This window comes from Chiloscyllium plagiosum, unplaced genomic scaffold (assembly GCF_037043375.1).
Source record: "Chiloscyllium plagiosum isolate Xiang-an unplaced genomic scaffold, Cpla_swu_hap1 HiC_scaffold_20, whole genome shotgun sequence".
NCBI lineage: Eukaryota > Metazoa > Chordata > Chondrichthyes > Orectolobiformes > Hemiscylliidae > Chiloscyllium > Chiloscyllium plagiosum.
In genome coordinates, this window is record NW_028270158.1 from 60,499,742 (window position 1) to 60,526,704 (window position 26,963).

The 26,963-nt window shown below is 44.0% G+C and overlaps 1 protein-coding gene across 2 annotated transcripts; it reads right to left on the reverse strand.

Annotated features, from left to right (window-relative positions):
- Positions 1 to 921: 921 nt before the first annotated feature.
- foxj1b (forkhead box J1b) lies at positions 922 to 26,963 on the reverse strand. 2 transcript variants are annotated; one of them, XM_043711144.2, is made up of 3 exons: positions 26,765 to 26,963; positions 25,700 to 26,337; positions 922 to 3,217 (listed from the first exon to the last, which is right to left on the reverse strand). In XM_043711144.2, the coding sequence occupies exons 2-3, from the start codon at positions 26,228 to 26,230 to the stop codon at positions 2,414 to 2,416; spliced, it is 1,335 nt and encodes a 444-aa protein (XP_043567079.1). In that variant the 5' UTR covers positions 26,231 to 26,337; positions 26,765 to 26,963; the 3' UTR covers positions 922 to 2,413. The 2 variants fall into 2 exon arrangements, with proteins under 2 accessions (XP_043567079.1, XP_087854140.1); XM_087998014.1 differs by lacking the exon at positions 26,765 to 26,963 and having other exon boundaries at positions 25,700 to 26,714.

The window sequence follows — 26,963 nt, forward strand, 5'->3', positions numbered from 1 at the left end:
GGGAGGAAACCGGAGCACCCGGAGGAAACCCACATAGACACGGGGAGAATGTGCAAATTCCACACAGGCAGTCGCCCGAGGTGGGAATTGAACGTGGGTCTGTGACACTGTGAGATAGTAGTGCTAACCACTGAGCCACCATTGCCACCCACTTAGAGACAACTGACCCCGTTTAAAAGGAGACAATTGACTATTTTAGTCGAAATGCAATTGCTCACATCCATTTTGACGACTTACGGTTAAACACCACCCCACAAATCAGGATTCTAAATCATCCTTTCTGAACTGGCATCATTCACACAGGATGGTGGACAAACCCACTGCACAAAAACATATTCAAACTCTAACATAGCGACACTGAAGGAGCAGTGATGAGGCAAAATCCTTGAACTCCCTCCCTAACAGTGTCATAGGTGTATCTAGAGCATATGGACTGCAGTGATCAAGGTGGCTTCTCGTTACCACAATCTGAAAGGCAATCGGGTGATGGATGAAAAACTCCAACTGTGAATAACCTTATTATTAGATATTTCTATGAGCATTTCATAAGATCGTAAGAATGAGGAATAGGAGTAGGCCTCAAACCCTCTCTGCCATTGAGTAAGATCAGAGTTGATCTTTTCATGCACCCAGCTCTATTTACCCGCCCGCTCACTGGAAGCCTTAATTTAGTGAGCAATTCTAGAACTAAACTGGGTCCAGATTGGTAATACATTTCAAACAGATTCAAAATTTCCATCCCACCTCTAATAGTTCATACCATATTCATATCTACTTTTATGGTGTGTATGAAGGTTTGATCCACCTTACCCAAATTAGTTCATGTTCTTCACGATGCTGAATTATGAAGCAGCATATGTTTCAAATCGGAAAGAAATTATGGGTAATTATTGTTTATTCAAATAAAACTCTAGAAGAATGTGCTGTAAACCCCACAATTTTTATTGCGGTGAGGCAAATAGCAATTAACCAGAATAGAAAATGGGAGATTGCACACATATGGGGGATTTGCTCCACTGGTCAGTTAACAGAGTGACCCAAGCAAACACATTGACTTCCCTGTTACAAACCAAGCATCTAACAGTGACTACTTATCAGTCAGCTCAAAGAATGATGAGTTTATCTCTAGTCTGCATTCATGAATTAAACAGATTGGCATAGTTACACAGTTCAGCGGACGTTGTTCATTTCATCTTCAGAATTACATAGCAGCTCTTTACAAAAGTCACGGGATGGAAACCCTCCATAACTTCATTGTTAAGGCAGCAGTTCCAACACAATAAGAAAAGGAATTCTGCATAGAATCACGATGACTTGATTACACCTTTTTTTTTAAAAAAAGAGATCCATGCTAATGTGGACAGGCCAAGATGCTTGCTTCACTGTAGGATATGTAGAAAGTACATTTGCCCTTTCTAGTGTTCAATCATTTAGGCCTTGCGTTTGTCATGATTAAGGGCAGTTCCAAACAATAATCGAATCAAGTCCTCCCCACGTCCCTTCTGTTTTTGAGAATTTCACTCAGGTTAGTCACCAAATCAATTCCAAAAAGAAAAAAAACTACACCTTTTAACACTAGTACTTCTGAGCAAAATAAGTCTTTTATGGAAAAATATACGGTCAAAACTGTGCCTTACATCCTGTAAGTGTGTTGATTCTGTGAAGCCATTGAACCAAAGCTCAACACTCACTCAATAGCCAAGTCAAGAAAAAGCAAGTAGAAAATTAACTTGAAAGACTTCTAGTTTAGCCCTGTATTTCTAATTCGAGTTCATATGGCGAAACACTGCAACTGCAAGGTAATAGAAGGTGACTTTAACACAAGTTAGGGTTAGTCGTTTTTAGGAGTAAGTGCAATATACTTCAATGGACAATTTTTGGATCAACTAGCAAGAATAGGCTGTTAACAGCCATCTCAGTTAAGAATTAGCTAGCTCCTAATTGACTGTACGTAAATAGTGCCATCACAGTTCCATTCATCGTACGCTTGCTTGACTTGACTATTGGCTTCATATTTTCACTTCAGCAACATTGTCTTCCAAAGTGTCAAGTGCAGTTGTGAGCAATTTTCGGCTTTGAACAAAGAAAGAATCTGAAACGGCAAATAGCTTTGAGAACACATCCCTTTGAAACACTGCAGCATTGTGCACCTCTGGTGGTACAACCTGGTATGTAATCAGATGGTATGATCTTAAACTATTAAGAATTTCAGACTGATTTCTTTCAACTATGACGGAAATCTCTTAAAATGGTATTCCAGTGTAAAAATTATAAACAATAAAAAATAACAAATGGGTCATTTTTCAACAGCATAAAAGGAACTTCATGTAAGCTGTACATTTCCAGTAATCAAGAGCATTAATGCTAATGTAGCAAATGGTTCAAGATTGATCATTAGGGGAACATAGTCTTGTCACAGAAAGTTGTCTCCTCTTTCCCATTGATGCAGTTCATTGAAGAATCCTTCATAGAAGTTGAAGCCTTGATCTATATCCAAAGGGGTAATTTGGAACTCTTCCTTCATCTCCTCCCATGGATGCCTTTGAGCATCAGAGAAAAATGTAAAATCTTCAAACTGGGAAGCCTGGCTGGTGGTTTCCGCAAGAACCTGGTCCATCCCAATGGAGCACCATTTAGACTGTGGGCTAATATGCCTTCCTTGGACAGTAAGATCCAGCTCTGTACCCAGAGAGTTCAATGCTGCATTGATGTCTAAGTCCTCAAAATTGCTCCCATTCGCATTGAACACATCATCAAAGACTGAGGCCCAGTCAAAGTCGCCCTTGAGCGATTCAGATTCGCGATCGTCGTGACCCAGCAGTGGAGACTTGGTAGTTCTGGACGTCTTCATTGTTCGCTTTGGCAAGGCTTGCTTGCGTTTGCTTGCAGTTCGGTGGTTGTCTGAAGAGTTGAAAAGTGGATTATTGTGAGAATTCTCCATGTACCGCACAGATGTATGTCCAGGCCCAGGATAAGACAGGAAAGGTTGAGTTGATGGATTTATCGAGACTTCAGATGTAGTTACAGATGGGAGTTTGTTTTGTTTGAGGGCGCTAAAGTGTGTTGCTGGCATCCGTCTCCTTTTGAATACACCGTTGACAAACATGTCGGCATATTGTGGATCAATCTGCCAGAAACCCCCTTTACCAGGTTCATCTTTCTGTCTTGGCACTTTCATGAAGCATTTATTTAAAGAAAGGTTATGACGAATAGAATTCTGCAAATTGGATGGAAAACAAGAAGAATTAATACGAGAAAATCTTCCAGAATTAAACTATGAAAGCAACTATTGTTACTTAACTAGGCCTCTAAAAGTGGGGCCAAAAACACATCCATGTGCATAAAAACTGCAAATCATTTATCTACAATAATACATTTTTAGGACTATTCAACATTGAAAATTAGTTGGATTTGGGCTAACCACAGAAGTTTAAAGTCTCAACTCACTTTCCCTGAGTGAGAACAATCCAGAACTAATTCCACCGTTGTGCTCTGTTCATACAGTTTTGTATCCTAGAGCCTGGGGTACATCTTTTCCAAATCTTGCCTGATTTGCAACCGTTTGAACAACACTGTTTCTTATCTATTAAGTAGCTTTTTACCCTTGTTGCAATATTCCCTCTTCTTTAAAATCCTGAATTTTAAGAAGAAATCCATTCCTAGATGTTTCGTACCAACTGCGTTCTATAATTTCATATAGATTACAGATATGCCTCTGTTTTAAGTGTCATTAATTACCTATTCAATTTGAAATGCTCGATTGTGGCTTCCAACTGTTTGCTCTAATTGAACGTCCTCTTCCTTCTTAGCCATTAATGGCAACCAATCCCAAGATATAAAAACGTGGAATTCCTTGTTTTAGGCTTCAAAATCGAATGGTGATAATTTATAATTACGATGGCTGCAGCAAGATTTTACTGAGAGACTGCTATCTGTCTGTACGGTCAGGTGGCTCCAATTTTCCACCTTCTCATTACCCTCTCTGTCCTACCCTTAAAGTTGGAACAGCATCACTAACCTTCACTATAAGGCCATTATTCTGCATTGCAGGTAATAAAATAACGCAATGTGGTTGGCTTGCCAAAGCATATTCCACAATATGTCTCAAATTCTTAAAAATGTTTTCGAGATGTGGTCAGTGCTTGCAATTTGTTCCCAATCTCTAATTGCCCTTGAGGAGGTGGTGATGAGCTGTCATCTTAACCGCTGTGGTGCATCGGTAAAAGCAGCAGTTCAAGGGCATCTTGTTCGGCCATTTCAGAGGGTAGTTAGGGGCGAAAGTCAGCCATTGTTACCTGTGACATGTGACATCTCCAGAAAAACTGCAGATCTGGTAAGGCAAAGCGCCCACACAGAGACTGCTCTCATATGCACTAATGCACACATATGGCAGATTATATCACTGTCTACACTTTATACCACCTTACAGTGATTGCATAATCTCCAAGAATTGAGACTGAGTGGCCTTTAAGTATTCACCTTAAGCCCACCAGCTGGGAGCAGAGATGGTGAGAGACGGGACTGTCACAGAAACACCTCCAAGGCCGTATTTTAAAACTGTGCGCTCCTTTTCCTGGTAATTTCTCCCCTTTGCCTCATCATTTTGTCTTCATTCTTTCTCGGAATGTGAGCATTGCTGGTTTAGACCACCATTTGTAGCCCATCCCTAATGATTGGGGTAGCTTACTCACCAGTTTCAGTGGGTACTTTTAAGGGTCAACAACATGACTATGGTCAGGAGTCACGTGTAGGCATGGCCAGGTAGGCTTTTACAACAGCAAACAAGATTCTCATGGTACAGGTCCTGAGACCTCTGGGGATTTTCAGCTCCAGAAGCACTGATACCACTCGTGAGCAAACTAGTGGGCACTGTCGGTACTGCGGTCAAGCCTCAGGGAACCTGGACTGAGATATGTCAGGAATATTGGGTTGGGAAACTTTGGACCGAGTGAGAGCAGGAGAGGGTTTTGGGACAGAGCTTTGCAGGGCAGATGAGAAAGGGGCTCAGTGGTTAGCACTGCTGCCTCACAGCGCCAGGGACCCAGGTTCGATTCCAGCCTCGGGTTACTGTCTGTGTGGAGTTTGCACATTCTCCCCGTGTCTGTGTGGGTTTTCTCCAGGTGCTCCGTTTTCCTCCCACAATCCAAAGATGTGCAGGGTAAGTGAATTGGCCATGCTGAATTGCCCCATAGTGTGCAGGGATGTGTAGGTTAGGCGCATTAGTGAGGGGTAAATATAGGGTAGAGGAATGGGTCTGGGTGGGTTACTCTTTGGAGGGTCAGTGTGGACAGACCTGTTTCCACACTGTAGGAATTCTTAAGAATCCACAAAGGCACCTGCTAGTAGGAAATTGCATCCTGCTTCCTCCCTGGTGGGGTTTGAACCCAGGACCTATATTGAGTTAGCCTGAGTCTCAGGATAGTTAGTCCCAGTGACATTACTATCATGATGTGGAAGAGCTGCCAGAGTTGGACTGGAATGGACAAGATCAGAAGTCACACACCACCTGGTTACAGTCCAACACGTTTATCTGAAAGCACAAGCTTTACACCATCCATGTCAGTGATGAAAGGGTTAGGTCTCCTTTATTTGTTGATGAGTAATAAGGTCTCCTTAAGACTCATTTCTTGGTTTAAAGCATCGGGGAACAGAAAAGAAAAACACACCCTCTCCTCACACCTCCAGTAGCCTCTCCCCTTCAAATCTACGTTGCTGTATCCTTACGTCCAATGTTAAATCTTTCATTCATCTATAGTTTAGCAATGGTCTAACTGCAACGTTTTAAGTACTCCCATCACCAATAAAAGCTTTCTGAATAACACAATCTGTACTTAGTTCAGCAAATGGAATTCAATGTTAATCTGTTCTGACTATAGCTCTATATCCACACTGAAACCACATGTGGGGCCTGTATTCACTGCTTCCAGAATGTACCCAATAACAGTGACAGCACAGCACCCCACGCTCAGCTGAAGATCACGGAGTTGGAAGATGGTGATGACAAGCCTCACACTCGGACTAAATTTCAGGCTAGCATTTCAGTAGCAACAGAAAGAAAAGGTGTTTTTCAAACATGTCAGTTTTCAGTCAGTGTGAATACAACGACTTCGGGATTTGGTGTTGAGGGGGGATTCTCAAGTCCGAGGAAGTTTCAGAATGTGGTGGGTGTTAGGGCCTTCATCAGCCATTTTGTGCTGCTCAGTCTTTGGCAGCCCCTAACAATATGGTTCCAGACATAGAGGGAGTTGGAAACAGAGATGAACACTTTAAAATCAGAATACGACCAGACCCAGGTGTCAATGTAGGTCAGCGACCAGAACAAGTTAAACTTTGCGCAACAAGTGATGAATATCACTTCGAGGTATCGTTCATCTTAACAAAATGAAATTTTGATGATACAAACTAAAACAGAGAATGCTAGAGAAACTCTAGCAGCACCTGTGGAGAGAGAAATAGAATTAATGCTAAGAGTCCTCAGAAATTTTAAATGGAATGGACTAACACCTAAATAGAAATCGGAATAAGAAAACGTGTGTGTCAAAGTGATTATTGTCTGGAACCAGAATTTCCCTTGCTATCTTTTATCAGATGGCTGTCCTGTTGCAGGTATTTCTGGTCTCTAATAAAAATCTGAAAGAATTGTAGATGCTGGAAATCAGAAACAAAACAAAAAAAAATTCTGGAAGGGCTCAGGAGGTTTGGCAGCATCTGTGGAGAGAAATCAGGGTTAACATTTTGGGTCCAATGGCCATGCCTCAGAACTGAAGACTCTGGAATTCTGGTCTCTGTTGCCTGTGTAAAAAGAGACAATATGAGTTGAAAGGATTCAGGTAGACTGCAGATTCAGTCACACTCTGTCCTCAGTCTTCCTGCTAATACAGATCCTGATTCTGAAAGCTGTATTAATGTCAAAAAAAAAAGAGGCTCAACATTTTCAAAATTTATTGTTTTGGAACTTTGCTTTGCAGTTCTAAATTCTGAACTATTTTGAGACCAATTCCTCAAGATCGTTCACTATCGTTTCTTGTAAATGAAACCAGACTGAGATCACCTTCTCACATAAATGTCAAACTACAGATCGTGTGTCACTGCAATGTTGAAAATGCGTTAAATCATTATATTGAGCTTAACATTTGTCTTCAAACCAGATATCAGCTATTATCACATTATGATAAAACACAAAAATTAACCCGACTTCGAATCAAAATGAGAAGAAACTTAGTTGCAAAAATATCATCTCCATTTTTTGATCATTAAAATTCACAATTGAAATCCTAACTCAGTCAGGAAGGCTCATTTAAAGCACTTTAGAAATACATGGAAGTATATGGGGTAAAGTCAAATGTCTGTACTCACTCCACAGTACAACAGAAATGTCCTTATTTGTCCACTTTGAGTCATAGAGACGTACAGCACGGAAACTGACCCTGTGGTCCAACGCATGCATGCTGACCAAATATCTGAAATTAATCTAGTCCCACCTGCCAGCATTTGGCCCATATCCCTCCAAACCCTTCATATTCAAAGGCCCGTCCAGATACCTTTTAAATATTGCATTTGTACGGGCCTCCACCACTTCCTCAGGCAGCTCATTCCATACACGCCCCCATTCTCGGTGTGAAAACGTTCCCCCTTAGATCCCTTTTAAATCTTTCCCCTCTCACCTTAAACCTATGCCCTCCAGCTTTGGACTCTCCTATCCTGACATAACGACCTTGTCTGTTCACCCTATCCAAGACCTCCGTGATTTTATAAACCTCTACAAGCCTCTGGTGCTCCAGGGAAAACAGCCCCAGCCTATTCAGCTCCTCCCTCTAGCTCAAACCATAGAGCACACAAATTGATCAGCAGGCCTCAAACTCAGGGAGAGAGGGACAAGCAGAGATCTTTAGGAGAGGAGATTTCCAAACCAAGCACTCCCATTGTGACTGATCAATTCAGATCTGAATGAAGCTTGCTATTATACAAAGACTGAGAATTATTGCTGATGTCATAAAAACACAAAATATTTCGACTGGGACAACACATCTATCCTGGGACAGGCTAAGCAAAGACATGCCAGAGAATTCCTAGAGGCCTGGCACTCCAACCACAACGCCATAAACAAACACATACATCTAGGTGCCATCTATCAACCCCTCAGAAAACGAACAGGAAATGACATCACCACAAACCCCAGGAACCCCATCCAGGAGAAAGATATAAATAGAAAGCAGGAGACAACAGCTTCGCTTCACTTGGAGGTCGCCACTGATGATGTTACCTAGCCAGGTAATGAAACATCTGGATATCAAGCCTACAGCTCAGCGAGCAAACCTACACCCTAAACCTCAACCTGAGCTACAAACCTTCACAAACCTTGCAAAAACACAAAGTAAACAGGAGCAACCAATATGGGCATTCAAGTTTGCCCTACCCTTTAATACGATCATGGCTGAAGTGAAGCTTCAATTCCAACTCCCTGTCAACGCCTCATATCCCTCCAATCCCTGAAAGCTCTTGACAGTCTGCCCAACTAAGTCTGAAATATATTCAATGATGAAGTATTTACAACCACTGAGATGGAGGATCTCGTGGGTTCACAATCATTTGAGTGATGGTTCCTTATCTCAGTCCCAAATGATCGAACCCTTATCCTAGGATTAATCGACACTCCGTGATCTGTGGGAACAATCTCCCTGCCAAGAATCTTCCGTGAAATCATCTCTCATTTATCTAAACTCCAGAGGATCCAATTTACGCAGTTTCTAATCAAAGCACAACTGCTTCTATCCTGGGAACCAATTTCATCAACCCCTTGCTGTGACATGTCCCATGCATGTTGTTGTGACATGGAGAGAACTTTTTTTAGAATCCCTACAGCGTAGAAACAGGCCCTTTGGCCCAACAAGTCCACACCGACCCTCCGAAGAGTAACCCACCCAGGATCCATTCCCTTATTTCTCTACATTTCCCCTGACTAATGCACCTAACACTATGGAAAATTTACATGGCCAATCCACCTAAACTGCACATCTTTGGATTGTGGGAGGAAACCCACACAGATATGGGAAGAATATGCAAACTCCCGCAGACAATCGCCCGAGGCTGGAATCGAACCCGGGTCCCTGGTGCTGTGAGGCAGCAGTGCTAACCACTGAGCCACCGTGCCACCCAATCAGAAACAGAGAGAAACAGCCAAATCAAATCAACCTCCCCACTCCTACATTCACAACACAGTAAAGTTAAAGCATTCAATGACCCTCAAACTTGAGCCCCATGGTTCCTAACCCAAACTTTTTAAATAACTGATACCAGATATAAAGTTTATAGCTTAAAACAAATTAACATTTTTTTAATAAGACATTAGGTTTAGCAAAGTTAAACAGCAAGGCAATCAAAATAATGTCTCTGATTTAAACCCCATCTTCTTTGGTTCCAGTCCCCAGTATCAATCCAATTTACTCTGCCTCTCACTGGACAACCCTCCCATTCCAGAGATCAATCGCCTCCAAAGGCAAGGAGATCCTTTGGTAAACCTGAAGGTCAAAGTGCACACACTACTCCCGATGTGATCGCAGCAAAGGCATTATACAGAAGACATTGGTCTTACAATCAACCCAAAACTTCCAAGTAGGAATCTGGAGAGGCAACATGGACTGCATTTGGGAACACGCCGGAAAAAGCTGGTGAGGACAAGGCATTGTTCCAATCAAAGTGATATTACTGGTGTCAGAATATGAATCCACAACTACCAACTAGAAGTCCATAAGACATAGGAGCAGAAATTAGGCCATTCAGCCCATTGAGTCTGCTCCACCATTCAATCATGGCTGTTAAGTTTCTCAACCCCATTCGCCCACTTTTTCCCAGTAAGCCTTGATACCCTTGACACTCAAGAACTTACCTCAGTCTTAAATATACTCAATGACCTGGCCTTCACAGCCTTCTGGGGCAGTGAATTCCATAGATTCACCCCTCTCCTTATCTCTGTTCTAAAAAAACACCCTTTACTCTAAGGCTGTGCCCTTGTGTCCTCGTCTCTCCTACCAATGGAAACATCTTCCCAACACCTACTCTGTCCAGACCATACAGTATACTGAAGGTTTCAATCAGATTCCCCCCTCATCCTTCCAAATTCCATGAGTATAGACCTAGAGTCCTCAAACCTTCCTCATATGTCCAAACCTTTGCCTTGATTGCAGTTTCCTTCTAATTGTTTTACTATCAGAAAGCGACAAAATGAAGTCTTCAGACAAACTTAACCCATATGACTATAATGGGAGGGGTTTGCGACACAGTGGTAGTCTCCCTACCACTGAGGCAGGAGGCCCAGCTCAAGTCCCATCTGTTCCAGAGGTGTGTAACAATATCTCTGAGCTGGGTCATTAGGAAACATCTCCAATGGTGCTGAGTCCACACCAGAACTATCTGTCCAGCTGCTTTACCTTAATATCCTACCAATATTTCTCTTCATGTTAACCGGATTTTCTCAGCTATGCACCAATTAGCTCAGGTTATATTTCAGAAGATTGAATTTGAGAGCATCAGTAGATTCTCTAATGGATAGCCAGCTGAAGTGAGCAAATTGTTCTGTTTCTCCAGATCAACAGATCTTTGAAGGAGTCATGATGGGAGATCAGGAAGATTCTTCTCTTGAAATCTGACAAAAATACAAGTAGTGCAATTGCATCCCCCTCTTTTCAAATGACTGGTCTGTAGTTTGCACATAAACAGGCAACACGGTTTTGTCATATGCAGTAACTTCAGTGTAGAACACTACACATTGAACCAAACAAAACAGGCAAGTAGACTTCATGTTCCACAGAAGACTGGTGGAGGCCAGGTCATTGAGTATATTTAAGACGGAGATAGGTAGGTTTGTGAGTGTCAAGGGAATCAAAGGATACGGGGAGAAAGCGGAAGAGTGGGATTGTGAAACTTATCAGTCACAATTGAATGGTGGAGCAGACTAGATGGGCCGAATGGCTTAATTTCTACTTCTATGTCTTAGGGTCTTTTGATGTGAAGCTGCTATTATCCCAGAGGGCTGCTGGCCTCACAGTAATCTCAGTTGGTTTAAGAACTGAACTGGTACAGTTGGCATCACACTGCATTGCAAACCAGCCAAATGAACTGCTGACCTCCCTATACTTGATATGCATCTTCGCTCAACAAGTATCTACCACCAGTTAGGAATTAAAGGACCTGCATTCACCATTTTGCCAACGATGCATCAAAGTACACGTGCATAAGCCATGCAAAAAAAAAAATCTGTGCATTGGGATCACATACCTACAATGGTTACAGCTCACGTTTCACACCATTAGTCACGTTTGCATTCCCAATTAGTCGCGTGTGGCTAGGGATTAATGCAATGAAAAATAATTGCAGCAAAGCACTGATGCAAGAACAGAACAAAGCTACATGAACGGGTGTACTGAGTGTGCTACCTTCAGCACACAGAGTGTCAGTGGTACACTGTAGCCTGATTCTAACTCAGACAAGGTGAGGCGGGGCAGTGGGGGGTCATTACTGACTGGAGACTTTCAAACTTCTCGGCCTCACCCAAAGCAGTTCAGCCCCAGGAGGTCGAAGCCAATGACCCACCAGAGTGACCCCCAACAATCACACAGATCTGGGAGGCTCCCAATATCACAACATAGTGCGGTTCGTTCAAAGGTCCAGGTTTCCTTTCGAGACTGAAAGCCAGACTCTTGCATCACAGAGGGGGGGGGGGGGGGGGTTCAAATTAATTCAATTGTAACTTCTATTTTCTTTTCAATCCTATTCTGGGCCTGTTGTTCCTTTGCATACAGTGACATTGCTGGAGAGCATTGTCTGCATTTGACAATGCACAGTTAAAAATCGGGTCGAAATGACCATAACTCATAGGAACAGAAATTAGGCCATTCAGCCCATCGAGTCTGCTCCATCATTCAAGCATGGCTGATAGGTTTCTCAACCCCGTTCACCCGCTTTCTCCCGTTCCAGGGCCAGTACATCATTCCTGAGATATGGGGCCCAAAATTTCTCACAATCTTCTCAATGTGGTCTGACTAGAGCTTTATACAGCCTCAGAAGTACATCCCTGCTTTTACATTCTAGTCCTCGTGAGATGAATGACAATGTTATATTTGCCTTCCTAACTACCAACTCAACCTGCACATTTACCTTAAGAGTAACCTGGACTAGGACTCCTAAGTCCCTTTGCACTTGAGATTTCTGAATTTTCTCCCCATTTAGAAAAACAGTCCATGCCTCTATTCATCCAACCAAAGTGTACGGTCTCACATTTCTCCCTTCTCCTCTGAGGCTGCTTGTCTTGCTGTGCTTTTTCCAGCTACACTCTTTATCCACTCTGACTCTGACTCTCCAGCATCTGCAGTCCTCACTGTCTCCTTTGACCATCGCTGGCAATGCATACTCACCTGGCCCACTGGAAGGAGGTCTCCTTCCTGGTGGCTGTATATGTCAGTAAACAGCGGACAGGAGCCTCTGGGAAAAGGTGCTTGGTCAGGTCCAGAAAACAAACCCTCCAGCATAAACCTGCCATTGGGGATACCTCTGCCTGTGGCAAAAGCTCTGTGCCCATCCCCTAAAGCACCAGGAGGTTGAAGAGAAGATGCTGCTGCTGGTGTTGGTGTTGACCCTGCTGGTGTTGATCCTTCTAATGCTGGCATTAATGCTGCAGCTGGTGCTGTTGGTGTTGACCCTGCTGGTGCTGCTGCTGTTGATCCTGCTGGTGCTGCTGGTGCTGTTGGTGTTGACCCTGCTGGTGCTGGCATTAATGCTGCGGCTGGTGCTGGTGCTGTTGGTGTTGACCCTGCTGGTGCTGTTGGTATTGACCCTGCTGATGCTGCTGGTGTTGATCCTGCCGATGCTGCTAATGTTGACCCTGCTGGTGCTGTTGGTGTTGACCCTACTGGTGTCGAAGCTGCCGGTAGCGTTGCTGGTGTTGCTCAACACCAGCAGCACCAGTAACAGGATCAACACCAGCAGCACCAGTAACAGGATCAATACCAGCAGCAGAATCTGTCGATTCGATTCCACTGCTTCTTCCTCATCAGAGATCCTAGGCAGAGCTACATTAAAAAAACTCCCAAAACTGCAGTGAGGCCTAACAACTGGAAATGCAAGACCAAAGAATCAGGATAGCAGAAATGACCTCCCAATTCTCGGAAATTACCTCCAACACAATAAAACAATACACTCAGGACTGATCGTGTGAGCAGAAAAAGATCAACCGTTTAATACACTGAGATGATGAACATTTCTAATGTATGTGCATAGGGAGATGTTCTATGGTAATGATATTCAAGTATGACCTATTCAGACAACCTGATCCGAACAAATGTATCGGGTTAGACCAGTCAGTGTCTGGAATCCTATATGTGCATAATTTTACCTCAGCTTCGTAAACAAAACACTCAGTCAGTTTAATGTAGCGTTTTCCTCACGTTTCATTCCCACTGGAACATTATTTCAAGTAGACTCAAGCACTTCAACTTTAAATTAGCCTTCTAACAATTGTCACTGAATGAATAGATTAATCACAGAAGTAACGATGTGATTTGATATTTATACAAATAGACCGCAACCGAATAACAGATGGTTAATGAGAAGATGAGTGAGGTAAAATGACAGGTGTGTGTGCAGAAAGTGCAACACAGTCAGAGGCTAATTCTATGGATCACATGCTATTTAATATGTATAGGCAGCAACAAAATCTATAATGAACAAATACGTTACACATTTATAATATGTATATGAACACATAAATGTAAAAGCAGTATAGGCAATTTTGTTTCCAAAGATCAAAGCTAAAAGCACCTGCATCATATAACTGTCCACCAAAGAACAATAAAAGACTAATTTTAAAAAGGAATTGACATCTGATATGCTTGTGTAGTATTTTACTAATTGGGGATAAGGAGGGGGGTTAAGATTTGACAGTAAGAGAGAAGTACTCTGTCTTTCGGTCGATCCTTGGTTTGACCCAGGTACACCCACGTTCTGTTGTATTAATGCATGAACTCATAACTATGTAGAACTGGACCTCTACACCTGCCGAATGTTATGTATCATTGGAAGTGCTTTGCTTCTACACTCTGAAGAAGCACTATACCAAGTATGGACCAGTTTCATCACACTAAGATCATAAAGAACACAACAGGGAGAATATTAAATGTGAGGTAAGCACTTGGAATGCTGTGTCATATTAGTTCATACAGCGCAGATAGAGACCATTCAGTTCACTTTAGTCTCCACTGACTATCCACCCAAATCCAGCCCCCTATCCTATCCCCATAACCCCGCATTCACTATGGCTAATCCATCTAGCCTGCCCACCCCAACGTAAAATTGAGCCTAGCCAATCCACCTGACCTGCACATCTTGGGATTGTGGCAGAAAACCGTACAGATGGAGGGACAACATGCAAACTCCACACGGACAGTCTCCAGAGGGTAGAATCGAACCAGGGTCACTGGTGCTGTGAGGCAGCAGTACTAACCACTGAGCCAATCTGCTGCCCCATGCAATTATGGTAGAAGTTGTTTCGAATGGGTAGTTTGAGTCTGCTACAGGAATCCAGCACATGTTTTATGCAGATCACCAGCCATTTGTTTTATTGTTCCAGTCATCATTACTGTAAAGGACAGCTGGAATTAGGTCACTATAATTGAAAACAATGACCCCGGTAGTGGAATCCTTGTCCTCTGTTATTAGTAAGATTCATTACCAAACCACGTGTCAGGTTACTGTATCCTGTTACACAGCTCAATATAATCCCTCTGAATACAATTGGTTAATTGTCAGCTGTCTTATAAAAGACCCTTGGCCCAAATTCCTACTACCTGATATCAATTTTTAGTTACTCAAAGAATAATTAAACTGTCGAAACTACAACAAATAATGCAGAACACAAGCAGAATTACTAATGAAACCGTATCCAACAATAGACCCAATGGCATAGGCACAAAGTCTATACTCCCATGGTCTCTACTATTTGCTAGAGGGCTATGTTTAATACTCCTCAGCACTGGAATAAATGACTCACCCAATGTGCTTCTTGCACAATAAGGGTTGCGTCAATTCCCCCCAAAACACTTGATTTAGAAATACTTGCACTTGCATCAAAGTAGCAATCAGTACATTAATGTTCCAGGTTGTGGAGAGTGGAATTTGAGAGATGTTTGATAAATGCATGAAGAACCAGAGCATGAAGGAGCAATGCTCCAAAAGCTAGTCCATCCAAATAAACTTGTTGCACTATAACCTGGCGTTGTGTGATTTTTAACAGAGGATAATAGTTAGAGACCAAAAAAGTCACTCATGCAGGAAGGCAGAAGACAGTAGGTGTGGTTTGCATCTTCCTTTGCAAAGCAGAGTGGGAAAAAGTGAGGACTGCAGATGCTGGAGATCAGAGCTGGAAATGTGTTGCTGGAAAAGCGCAGCAGGTCAGGCAGCATCCAAGGAGCAGGAGAATCGACGTTTCGGGCATGAGCCCTTCTTCCTGACCTGCTGCGCTTTCAAAGCAGGGTGGGGTCATGATGCAAACATTGCAATTAAGGAGAAAATATTGACAGAGCGAGAAAGGATGTTAAAGGGGCTACGTCTTCAAAAGTGGATGATTGTCCAAGTCCCTGAAAAATGTGCCCCAGGTTGTTAGGAGAAGGGAGGGAGGGAATAGCACAGACTCTGATTGTATGTTTGCAGTTCTTTCTGTCTGGAGGCCTGGTGGCGGAAGCAGTGAACATTGTAAAATTGACCAAGCAATTACAGGCCAGCCTGCCCTCAGCTGAAAACATTTGAAGGGGTGACAATGGTTTAGTAAAGCATTTATTTAATGAATCATTAATATTTAATCAATGACCATTCACATGGATTTGCTAAGGGACGGCTGTGTCTGACTAAAGTTATTGAATTTCTTTAAAAAAACAACATTAAGATGATCAATGGAGGTACATTTGAGATAATCTACCAGGTCTCCAGCATGGCTGTGAAAATGGCAGGCTGGTCAGGAAGGTGATGACTTGCACTGGACTCGGTGGGGGGGGGGTTGCGGTTTGCTGTTCAGTGAAAATGCAATTGTCAGCAGCGTGGAGAGGTTTTTCAGGCCCCAATACACAGCCCTACCTGCACAAACTGTCCATGTGGGTGATGTAAGGTGCAGACTGCAGGAAGGTAAGGACAGGTCAGCTGAGCAGTAACGGGACACATTCGATCCAGAGAAATGTGAGGCCATGCATTTGGAGAGGATAAAAAAATGGCAGGGGAATAACACACAATAAATGGGAGGATTCTGAGATGCGCACAGGCATAGAGACAACATGAAGTGCAAATCCACAGATCCCTAAAGGTAGGAGACAGGTGATCAAAAAGGAAAGCATCTCCCATACCTTCATTCGCTGAGTAACAGAGTATGAGATCAGAGTCGAGAGAGTGTGGTGCTGCTGGAAAAGCACGGCAGGTCAGGCAGCATCCGAGGAGCAGGAAAATCCACGTTTTGGACAATTTTCTGATTGCTGATGAAGGGCTTTTGCCTGAAATGTTGATTTTTCCTGCTCCTCGGATGCTGCCTGACCTGCCGTGCTTTTCCAGCAGCACACTGTCTCGACTCTGATCTCGAGCATCTGCAGTCCTTACTTTCTGCCAGAGTATGACAGCAGGCAGGTTATGCTGGAACTGTACAAAGTAGAATTAGGCCGTAGCTGGAGGATTGCAAATAATTCTGGATATTGCATCGACAGCAAAATGTGACTACACTAAACACAATATGAAGATATTGCCAAGAATTGACAGATGAGATAGTGATACATTTTGACAGAGGGATAAGGAGGGACGATGGAGACTAACTTCTAAAAGGTGTGCAGTAACAGAGTGTCCTGGTAAGATCTATGAAGGACTTATTGAGAGTGGTTAGTGAAGCACGTGGAATCTTGAGCTTTGTATTTCTAGATGCATTAAGTGCAAAAGCAGGGGAGGTGTGTTGAATCACTGTAAAGCTCTGGTTAGGACCCAGTACTGCATCCAGTTTTGGTTTGTACACTTCGAGAAAGATGAGAGGGTGCAGAGGGGATTTTAGCAGAATGAGCCCAGGCGATTTTAGATACTAGGTAAACTGGAAAAGACAGCAGTTGATCTCCTTGGAGTAAAGGAGTTTGAAGGGAAGTTTGATGGATGTGAACAAGGAAGGGTCACAGATTTCTCTTCACAGATGCTGCCTGACCTGCTGAGCTTTTCCAGCAATTCCTGTTTCCAATTTACAGCATCGGCAGCTCTTTCGGGTTTTCATTATGAATGAGGTTACAATGAACTTAGATAAAGTAGACAAGGACAAACATGAGCAAAGTTGTATGGAGTGGGGGTGATGTAGATTTTGGGCTGGAGACGGGGTAAATATGAAAAAGGACATTTTTCCCTCAGTAAGTGGAATTTGAAACTCACTTCCCATGAAAGTGCTCAAAATGGAAACAACCAAATTATTTCAAAAAGAAATTGACTGGGCACTTGCCAGAAGGAGAAATGCAGGGCTCCAGGGATTGAGTGAGGAAAATGAGATTGACCAGCGTACACATTCAGATGGGCCAAATGGCTTCCTTCACTGTCACAAATGACTCAAAAACAACCCAGGGTCAAGAATAGATTGTATACCAACCACGTTGGAGATCTTCCATCGCTACCTAGATATACACCAGGAGTATCATGACGTTTAAACATATGTTCCCAATTATTTTCATAGCTTTGGAGTTGGTCATATTGATAGATCTTGTTGCTGTGATGTAGGATTTAACCATCAGTGAGTCAATAATATGTAGAAAAAACATTTCAAAACTGTTATGTCCTGGAAATTCTAATGGGACAAAGCAGCAAATAAGTGAAAAGAAAAGACAAACATGCTTTGGTTTCAGATATAAGAAATCCAAATCCATGGACGTTCCAGACATTCCACAACACCTTTGGCAATGAGCCCCAAACTTTGAATCATTGCAATCACTTCCGCCCACTTGCTCTACTCCTCTGCCCCTTACTTCAACTGCTTAACCTCACCGGTCTCTCCCCACCACCCATGCATCCATCCAAACCCAACCATCAAATAACAGCCCCACTCACCAACTCGATCTGATTACCTTAAAACAAGCAACGTTTCACAAACCCTTTCCCCTCTGCAGCCCATTCCTCCAAAGTTACACCAGCCCATAAGACTGCCCTAAGCCTCCATTCCTATCCCTCCCCTCCCACGTCTTCCCATCTCCCTCTAAGCCCTCCCCATCTGACCCATACCTTTCCTTTTCAGTTAAAGCACTCAGCTTTAACTGAATCATGCTGGGTACCATCAAGGGCATGAAAAAGATCCCTGGAATACTGGAAGTAAATTTCACTAGATTAGGAGCTAGAGAAGTGAGCTTGTTCATGCTTTAAGCACATGGAGATGTTTGAACAGTGAGCAACTCCCCTGTGCAGTAACATGTTCAAAAGGATATCACATGTTTTCTGCTATTTTCGTGGAGAACTGGCCAAAGGGAGAATTCATCCTTGACAAAATGTTCAGTGTATTGTGCTCTCAGTCGGTTAATGCCAACCAAATTCTTTCATAGAATTGGAGTGTCGCTGGCTAGGCCAGCATTTATTACCCATCCCTAATTGCCCAGAGGGCAGTTAAGAATCAAGCTCATTGCTGTGGCTCTGGAGCCACATGTAGGCCAGAGCAGGTAAGGATGGCAGATTTCTGTCCCTAAAGGACATGAGTAAACCAGGTGGATTTTTACAGCCGTGGATACATGGTCATCATTAAGCTAGCTTTTCATTCCACATTTTCAAAGTTCACCACCGGCCATGGTGATATTTGAACTCCTGTCACCAGAAATAATTAGCCTGCGATTCTGGATTAGAAGTCCAGTTGTATTATCACTACACCACCAGCTCTTTGCACGGAGATTGTAATGTGAGCTTAGTGCCTGTCAGAAGGAGTTAAGAAAGAAAATCAGCCAGGAGTTGGGTTCCTGACAACTACCCGATCATTTCTGCCTATCTACAGTTAGCATTGGACTATTGTGGCTGAACAACTCTAGTGGCCCACTGAATTTTACACATAAATACTGGGCACTTGTGTATGACATTGCAAGGTAATGAAACTCAAGGGAACCATAGTCCTCCACAGAATCACCACATTGCGAATCAGGCTGAGTCCACACTGAGCCCCAGCCTCTATCCCTGTGATCCTGCACATCTCTGGACTAGGTCAGAATGCAGATGACACCAGCTTATAGTCCAACAGGTTTATTTGAAATCATAAGCTTTCCTGGCTTCCCCTTCATCACCTGATTTGGTGTCATCTGACTCCTGAGCTAATCCAGGAATATGAAGGTTAGGTGGATTAACCATAGGCCCCTCCACATCACCTTTGGGTTGTAGGAGGAAACTGGAGCACCCAGAGGAAATCCACACGGACACAGGGAGAATGTGCAAACTCCACGCAGATAAGTCATCCGGGGCTGGAATCGAACCCGGGTCCCTGGCGCTGTGTAGCAGCAGTGCCAGCTACTGTGCCACCCCACAAAACCGGAGACTGAGGGATCATTGTTGGGGCTAGGGGTATATTCATGGGAGAAACAAACAAAAAGAATGAATTGAATTTAAGGGAATCACTCGAAACAACCTAAAAAGTATTAAATGGTCAGTGCAGATGGTGCATCATTAACATAAACCATAGTCAATTGTACAGTTTCAAGTCTTTAAGTAACCTTCTCCTTAAAAGATAACAACTCCTGCTGTGGTCCGTACTCATAACTGGATTTATCCTTCTCCCCACCAAGGAGAAGGCGGCCAGACAAATGCAGTGATGCTTGAGGTACAGTATACCGCTTGGGGAATCGTTTAATGTGTTGTTCAGAACTCCCAGTACTCAACCACCAAGGCTGGCTACAGCAGAGCAAGTTAAAATGCAAAATTACAACTGGAGTAGGTCCAGGTCGAGATGCATATGCATGACATTGACAATGCTGCTTACCCCATGCTGTTAAATTGCCCACCAGCAGGGTGGCTGCCAAGCTTTCACATTCACATCACACAAATAGAAACGATCAGAGAAATAATAAAACAGCAAGCAGAGCTTCAGATTATTGGAAGATTACTCTAGAAATATTTAACAAACATTTTGGGGGAAGCAGAATTGAATCCTGTTATCTTCTGAATGCTATAAAATTTCCAGATGCCTGCTTTACTCATGCAGACAATGAGGCACGATGTTTGAGCACTGACGCATGAACTACAGCTAGACGTGAATCAAATTCAATAAAATAAAAGTTCTGTCAAAACACAAGAGATCAAACAAGAAACTCTAAACATGATTTCTTAGCAACTATTCCTTCGTAAGAAGAGCCTCTCAATCAAGTGTAGGTACAATTACCGCCTGTAAAATTGAATCTGGATGGAATCCAGATTGCTTAAATTGCAAGTTTTCCCTTGTTTAGTGAGAATCAAGGTGAATACTTCCCTCAGGTTTAATTAAATTGATCGAAAAATGACATGGCAATGTTCATTTTTCAATTCATTCTCAGGAGGTGTACTACTGAGAGTTCCTGATTTGGACAACCATTGAAAACCAAGTGGCCCTTTATATAATACCATCTTTCCATGCAGTCCAGTATAGAGCAAAAGTGCTTCACACTCTTGATCCAAATGTCAATGTCAATCCCGATAAACAAGGAAGGTACAACATGGGAGGACAGGGAAATAGATAACTTTTAGGAAAACAAGGGCTAACTGGAAGCCTCGAGTCTTTGATTGAGAAACAGTTACAGGAGAAAGCACCCATACTCAGGCAACAAGTAGCTTGCCACAATATGAATGGTGCACTGTCCTCAATATCACTTTACATACCACATGCTCTATTACAATTGTGTAACTGGAAGGGTGCAAAACAATACAATCAAGGATGGAAGTAATGAATGATAAGGAGGTAGTACACGCATTTCATTGCTTTCTACAATTGTTGGTAGCTGCAAGAAACTGAGCTAATTTATATAATATAGATCTTATTATATACAACTTTTATTCTACGCAAATTAATATGATGTTGTGCACAGTGCAGAGAGAATGTTGCAGTCAATATCCAACGTTTATCATCCTGTCTGTAACTTGCTTTGATAACGCACATACAAATTAAAAACATCAGCAATTTAACACAGAAGAGAATTCATTTTAACTTTTTGTTATCAAAATGTACAAAGTGAAAGCTAATGATTATTAACACTTCTTGTGTGAACTATACAAGCCTTACAATGTGGAAGCAGGCCATTCAGCCCATCGAGTCCATACTGACCCTCCAAAGACCATCCCACTCAGAACCAACCTGCATCACTTGGCAGAGAGCTGACATAGACTTGAGGGACCCTCTGCTATACTGACTCTATGACTCAGTCACATAGAAGCTCAAAAACATTTGCAATTGTTGTACTCAGAGCTGAGGAGGTAGAGGGGAGATTTAATCAAGGAGTTCAAAATCACAGAGGGTCTTGATGGAGTGAATGTGGGGCAATTATTTCCCTGTTGTATTAGGATCAGGAATCAGAGGACAGTAACTGGATAGGAGAAAGAGTAGCCCAAGCAGCCTATGCATCCCTGGAAGCTATGGGCAATTTAGTATGGCCGATTCACCTAACCTGCACATCTTTGGACTGTGGGAGGAAACTCAGGCAGACACGGGGACAGTGAGCAAACTCCAAGTAGAAGTTACCCAAGGGTGGAATCAAACCTGGGTCCCTGGCACTGTGAAGCAGCAGTGCTAACCACTGAGCCACCGTGCCTCCCTATGTATAAACTGTTACCGCAATTTTTATACGAAGCCAAGAGAAAAGGTTAAAAAACCACACGATAAGGAGAAACAGGAATTCTACAGAATCACTCAGAATGCATAACGCATTCTGTCCAGATGCTCTATGCCAGTGTTGATATTGAATCCAAGCGTCCTCCACCTTCCTTCCCTTAACCCCATCATCATAACCCTCTACGCTCTAACGGAATTCTTTAATGAGAGAATTGGTTGATGAGGACAAAGCAGTTGATGTTGGGTTTGCTGTCTTTCAAACGGAAAGTTGAAAAGTGTGGTGCTGAAAAAGCGCAGCAGGCCAGGCAGCATCCGAGGAGCTGGAGAATCGACGTTTCGGGCATAATAAGCCCTTCTTCAGGAATGAGGCTGGTGGCAAATACAGCAAAGGGTGAAACCTGGTTAATCAGCAGCCAATAGTGCTGAATGGTCATTTTCAGACTGGACAGACATGTGCAGTGGTATTCCCTCGGGGTCAATTTAGGAACTGCTGTTTGATACACGTTCATGATCTGAATGAACTCACAGAGCATCATTTCAAAGTTGGCAAATGACTGGAAACTTGAAGATGTAGCAAACAATGGAGTTGACAGCATCAGACATCTGGCTGGCGAAATGAGCAGAGGGCTGGCAGGTAAAAGTCAGCGGTATAAAGTGTGATGTGATGCATTTTCTGGAAGATTTAGGAGAATCAATGGAAACTAAATGATATCATAGAATCCCTACAGTGTGGAAACAGGCCCTTCGGCCCATCAAATCCACACTGACCCTCCGAAGAGTAATCTACCCAGCCCCATTCCCGTACCGTATTACTCTACATTCCCCCTGGCTAATGCATCTAACCTACACATCCCTGAACACTACGGGCAATTTAATGTGGCCAATTCACCTAACCTTCACATCTTTGGACTGTGGGAGGAATCCGGAGGAAACCCACACAGACACAGGGAGAATGTGCAAACTTCACACAGTTACCCAAGGCTGGAATCAAACCTGGGTCCCTAGCACTGTGAGGCAGCAGTGCTAACCACTGAGCAACCATGTTGCCCCCAAGGAGCAAAGGACACAATTTGAAAGGAAATGCAAGAATAGAGAGTCTTGGTAAATATTTGAAGCTAGCAGGTCATGTTGAAATGCTGTTAAAAACACATACCAGATACAATGGAGAAGGTTCCACTAAATCTTCAGAAAACACTGGTTCAGCTTCACTAGGGGGCACTGTTCTGGGAAACCAAAGTCTTGGAAATAGTTATTTTTGAGAATGGCACCAGGAACGTAGGACTTCAGCTATCTATTAGCAAACTGGTACCAGGCCTAGGGGGGCACAAGATTAACATTGTTGGGTAAAAGACACTGGGGGTTGTGAGAAATAACTTTTCCTTTAACCACCATGATTGGACATGGCCTGGAACCTCCTGCTGGTCAGGGGGGTGGGAGCAGAGACGATGAACCGTTTCAATGGGCGATTGAATGGGCACTTGTGGGAAAGCATCTTGAGGCTTATGGTCACTTGGCACAGAGCTGACACAGACGTGAGGGACCCTCTGCTATACTGACTCTATGACTCCATCACAAAGGAGCTAAAAAACATGAGCAATTGTTCTCCTCAGAGCTGAGGAGGTGGAATCGAGGAGTTCAAAATCACAGAGGGTCCTGACGGAATGAATGTGGGGCAATTATTTCCCTGTTGTATTAGGATCAGGAACCAGAGGACACTAACTGGATAAGAGAAAGAGTAACAGATTAGATTAGATTCCCTGCAGTGTGGCAACAAGCCCTTCGGCCCAACCAGTCCACACTGACGTTCCGAAGAGCAACTCACCCTGACTAATGCATCTAACACTACGGGCAATTTAGCATGGCCAATTCACCTGACCTGCACATATTTGGACTGTGGGAGGAAACCAGAGCACCCAGAGGAAACACACGCAGACACGGAGAGAATGTGCAAACTCCACACAGAGTTGCCCGAGGCGGGAATTGAACCCGGGTCCCTGGTGCTGTGAGGCAGCAGTGCTAGCCACGAAGCCACCGTGCAGCCGTAACATGGGGAAGAAAAACAGGAGGAGTCCTGATCTGACACGCATTGCCTGAAAGTCTGACGGCAGTGAGATAACCTCCAAGAAGGAACTGGATTAAAGCTGGAAGAGGGAAAGATTGTATAACAATGATGGAAAGGGTCAGAAATCTGGTCTAACTGGATGGATGTCACTGGGGGTGGCACAGCACTGCTGGGCTGAATGGCCTCCATCTGCACTGCTATTTCATTGTCTTTGTGCACTTAGCTTGGTTTCTGTCAGAATGCATCCATGCTCCTTTCTTCAACCATTCTTCACAGTGGTGACTTTCACATTCCAACCAGCATCAGGATAAAGAGCTTTCTCTTGAATGTTTCATTGAGTTTGTTGCTGACTGCCTAAAATACTCTATCACTCTGAGGAGGAAGGATTTTACACTACTCTGGAGAACTGGTTTCCCAATCAGTATTCCTTAAGGAAGTCAACTGTGCCTTCACTAGGACTGGTCAGATTCTGAAGGATAAGTCTTTTTTTTTTAAGCATTCCCATCACCAACGAGGGAGTGAAGGGGATACGGTCCCCACTGGCTGACCAGTTAAGTCAGCACTTGACAAGTATAATGACGCCATGCTGGAATCCTACCCCCACAACCCCCTCCCCACCCACTGCCTTTTCTTGAAGAAAAGGTGCCAAGTATCCTATTCTTCCACATTCCATCAATAATCAAAATAAGTGCAAAACGATTCCAAAACCAACACAGAGACACACACAGACATACACACACACAGACATACACACAGACATACACACTCTACACAGACACAAACACACACACTCCACCCACACAGACACCCACCCACACACAGACACATCAATGTGTCAAATGAGGTGGCTTGCCTGCAAAAAAGCAAATATCTTGCTTTCGATTTCTTTGCTGTGTGAAGCAATGGGCTTCAGTCTTTCACTGGATCCCACTGACTGTACTGAACAAGCTAAAGCATACTGGGCTAGGGAGCTAAGGAGCATTCTTGCTCCATAATCTGGCAGACTGGCTCCCACAGCAGTATTCCCAGCCAAGCTGGTTCCAGTGTAGTGGGGAGACAGCAGCAGCAGCAGCAGGAGGAGGGGTGCACATGCACAGTCTGACTCTCTCCTGGCTTTGGGAGAACCTCAGTTACCCTTGAAGAGAGGCAGAAACTTTAGACTTCACTTCCTGCTGATTCCAGCTGCTGCTGCTGTGACCCCCACCCCACTGGAATTGCAGGTTAAAAAGATACAAAGAAGATAATACTGGTGTCATGCCAATTACTGGTCACACTATGTGGGGTGCGGAAGAAATCTGCCAGGATTGGAGGGTTTCAGCTATAAGGAGAGGCTGGGAATTTTTCCCCTGGAGCATCGGAGGCTGAGGTTTATAAGTCATGAGGGGTGTGGATATTGTGAGTAGCTAAGGTCTTTTCCCCAGGGTAGGGGAGTCCAAAACTCGAGGGCACAGGTTTAAGATGAGAGGGGACTGATATAACAGGGACCTGAGGGACAACTTTCTCGCGCAGAGGGTGGTGTGTGTATGGAACAAGCTGCCAGAGGCTGGTACAATTAGAACACTTAAAAGGCATCTGGACAGGTGCACAGATAGGAAAGTTTTGGAGGGGTATTGGCCAAGTTTAGTTGGAAAACCCAGTCAGAATGGACAAGGGTCTGTTCGCTATGACTCTAAGCACATTTCAATGAGAGTTAAATTGCCCATAGTAATCTAGGGGAGGGGAAACAGGTCTGGGTGGGTTACTCTTCAGAGAGTCAGTGTGTTGATCTAAACTAAACAGGAATCCAACACTGGAGGTGCAAAAGTCTCTTAGCTTTAGTCACCCACCTGCCAGCTGGGGTCAGCGTGCTTGTAGTAGCAGAAGTTGTCGGTGATCCAGTTGTAAATGGCAGACAGGGTGATCTTACTCTTGTTGCTAGCCTGCATGGCCATGCAGATGAGCGTGGCATAGGAGTATGGCGGCTTGACGTGCGGGTTCGTCTTGTAGTCCACATCCTCCGCCGGGCTCTGGGAAGGAGGCTGAGCCTGGATCAAGGTCTTGGTGCCAGCCACCGCCGAGGTGGGCTTGCCCAGCCCAGTGGGCATGCCGCTGGACGCGGTGTCACCAGCTGGAGGTGAGGCAGGGGAGTCCGAGCTGGGCGCGTGGTGCTGCTGCTGCTGCCTGCAGTGATGCTGGGCACCCCCAGCCGGCTTCTCCAGGTTGGCACTGAGGATTGAGAAATCCTGCAGCCATTGCAGGCTGGTCAGACTGTCATCCAGGTTCACGGCACCGCTCACATTGTCCTGATCCTCCGGGTGCAGCATCATCCAGTTTTCCTTGAACTTGGTGGCGATTTCTGGGGAGGTCAGGACAGGCATTCTCTCTTGGTCAAGCCTCCGAAAGACCAACTCTTCCCCCAACCCCCCACAAGAAAAACCCCTCGCCCTCAACTTGCAGCCGCTGAATTGAAAGTTTCTTGGCGAGACTGTGGATGGTGTTGGGGGGTGGGGGGGTTGTAGGAAAACAAAAACAGAAATGCAGAATTACAAACACGCTGAATGCAAAAACGCCGCGTTTTATTTTCCACCAAATAAGAGCTGGTTTCTTTTCCTTTAAAAAAACAGGAGCTGCTCAACTTTGCAATGAGAGGGGATCCAGGCAACAAGTCGCTTCCTCCCGGTTGCAAATAGACTGAACCTGACCACCCCCCCCAACCAAAAAAAATGCAAGGTTGCAGCGGGAGAGGAAAGGGGGGAATTAAATGAAAATCATTAACCTTGCACTGCCTTTGCCATCCTCAATCATGACCTCTCCCAATATTCCGAACAACACTAATCGCTGCAACATTTGCTGATCTTTTCCCCCCTGCAGTTTCTCTCTGGAACTTGTTGAGCTTCAGACTGCTCTCTCACCTGACGCTCTGAGGAAATCCTGGAGAATACAGTAACTCTCCCCCCCCCCACCCCCCCAAAAGACAAGGCTCCGTTTTATTGTGTTTCCAGACACACTCCTGAAGCCCTGGGGGTGGGGGAAGCTGGAATCGAACCGGCCTCCAGCAACAACACACTGGCAATGCGGCTCCTCAGCGCTGGCTTAACATCTAACCCGGTG

Bases quoted from the DNA above. Each gene is read 5' to 3' on its own strand.
- foxj1b (XM_043711144.2), bottom strand. From the start codon at position 26,230: ATGCCTGTCCTGACCTCCCCAGAAATCGCCACCAAGTTCAAGGAAAAC. The intron at 3,218-25,699 runs GTGGGTGACTAA...TCCAATTTGCAG, and splicing joins ACGCTGACCCCAGCTGGCAG to AATTCTATTCGTCATAACCT.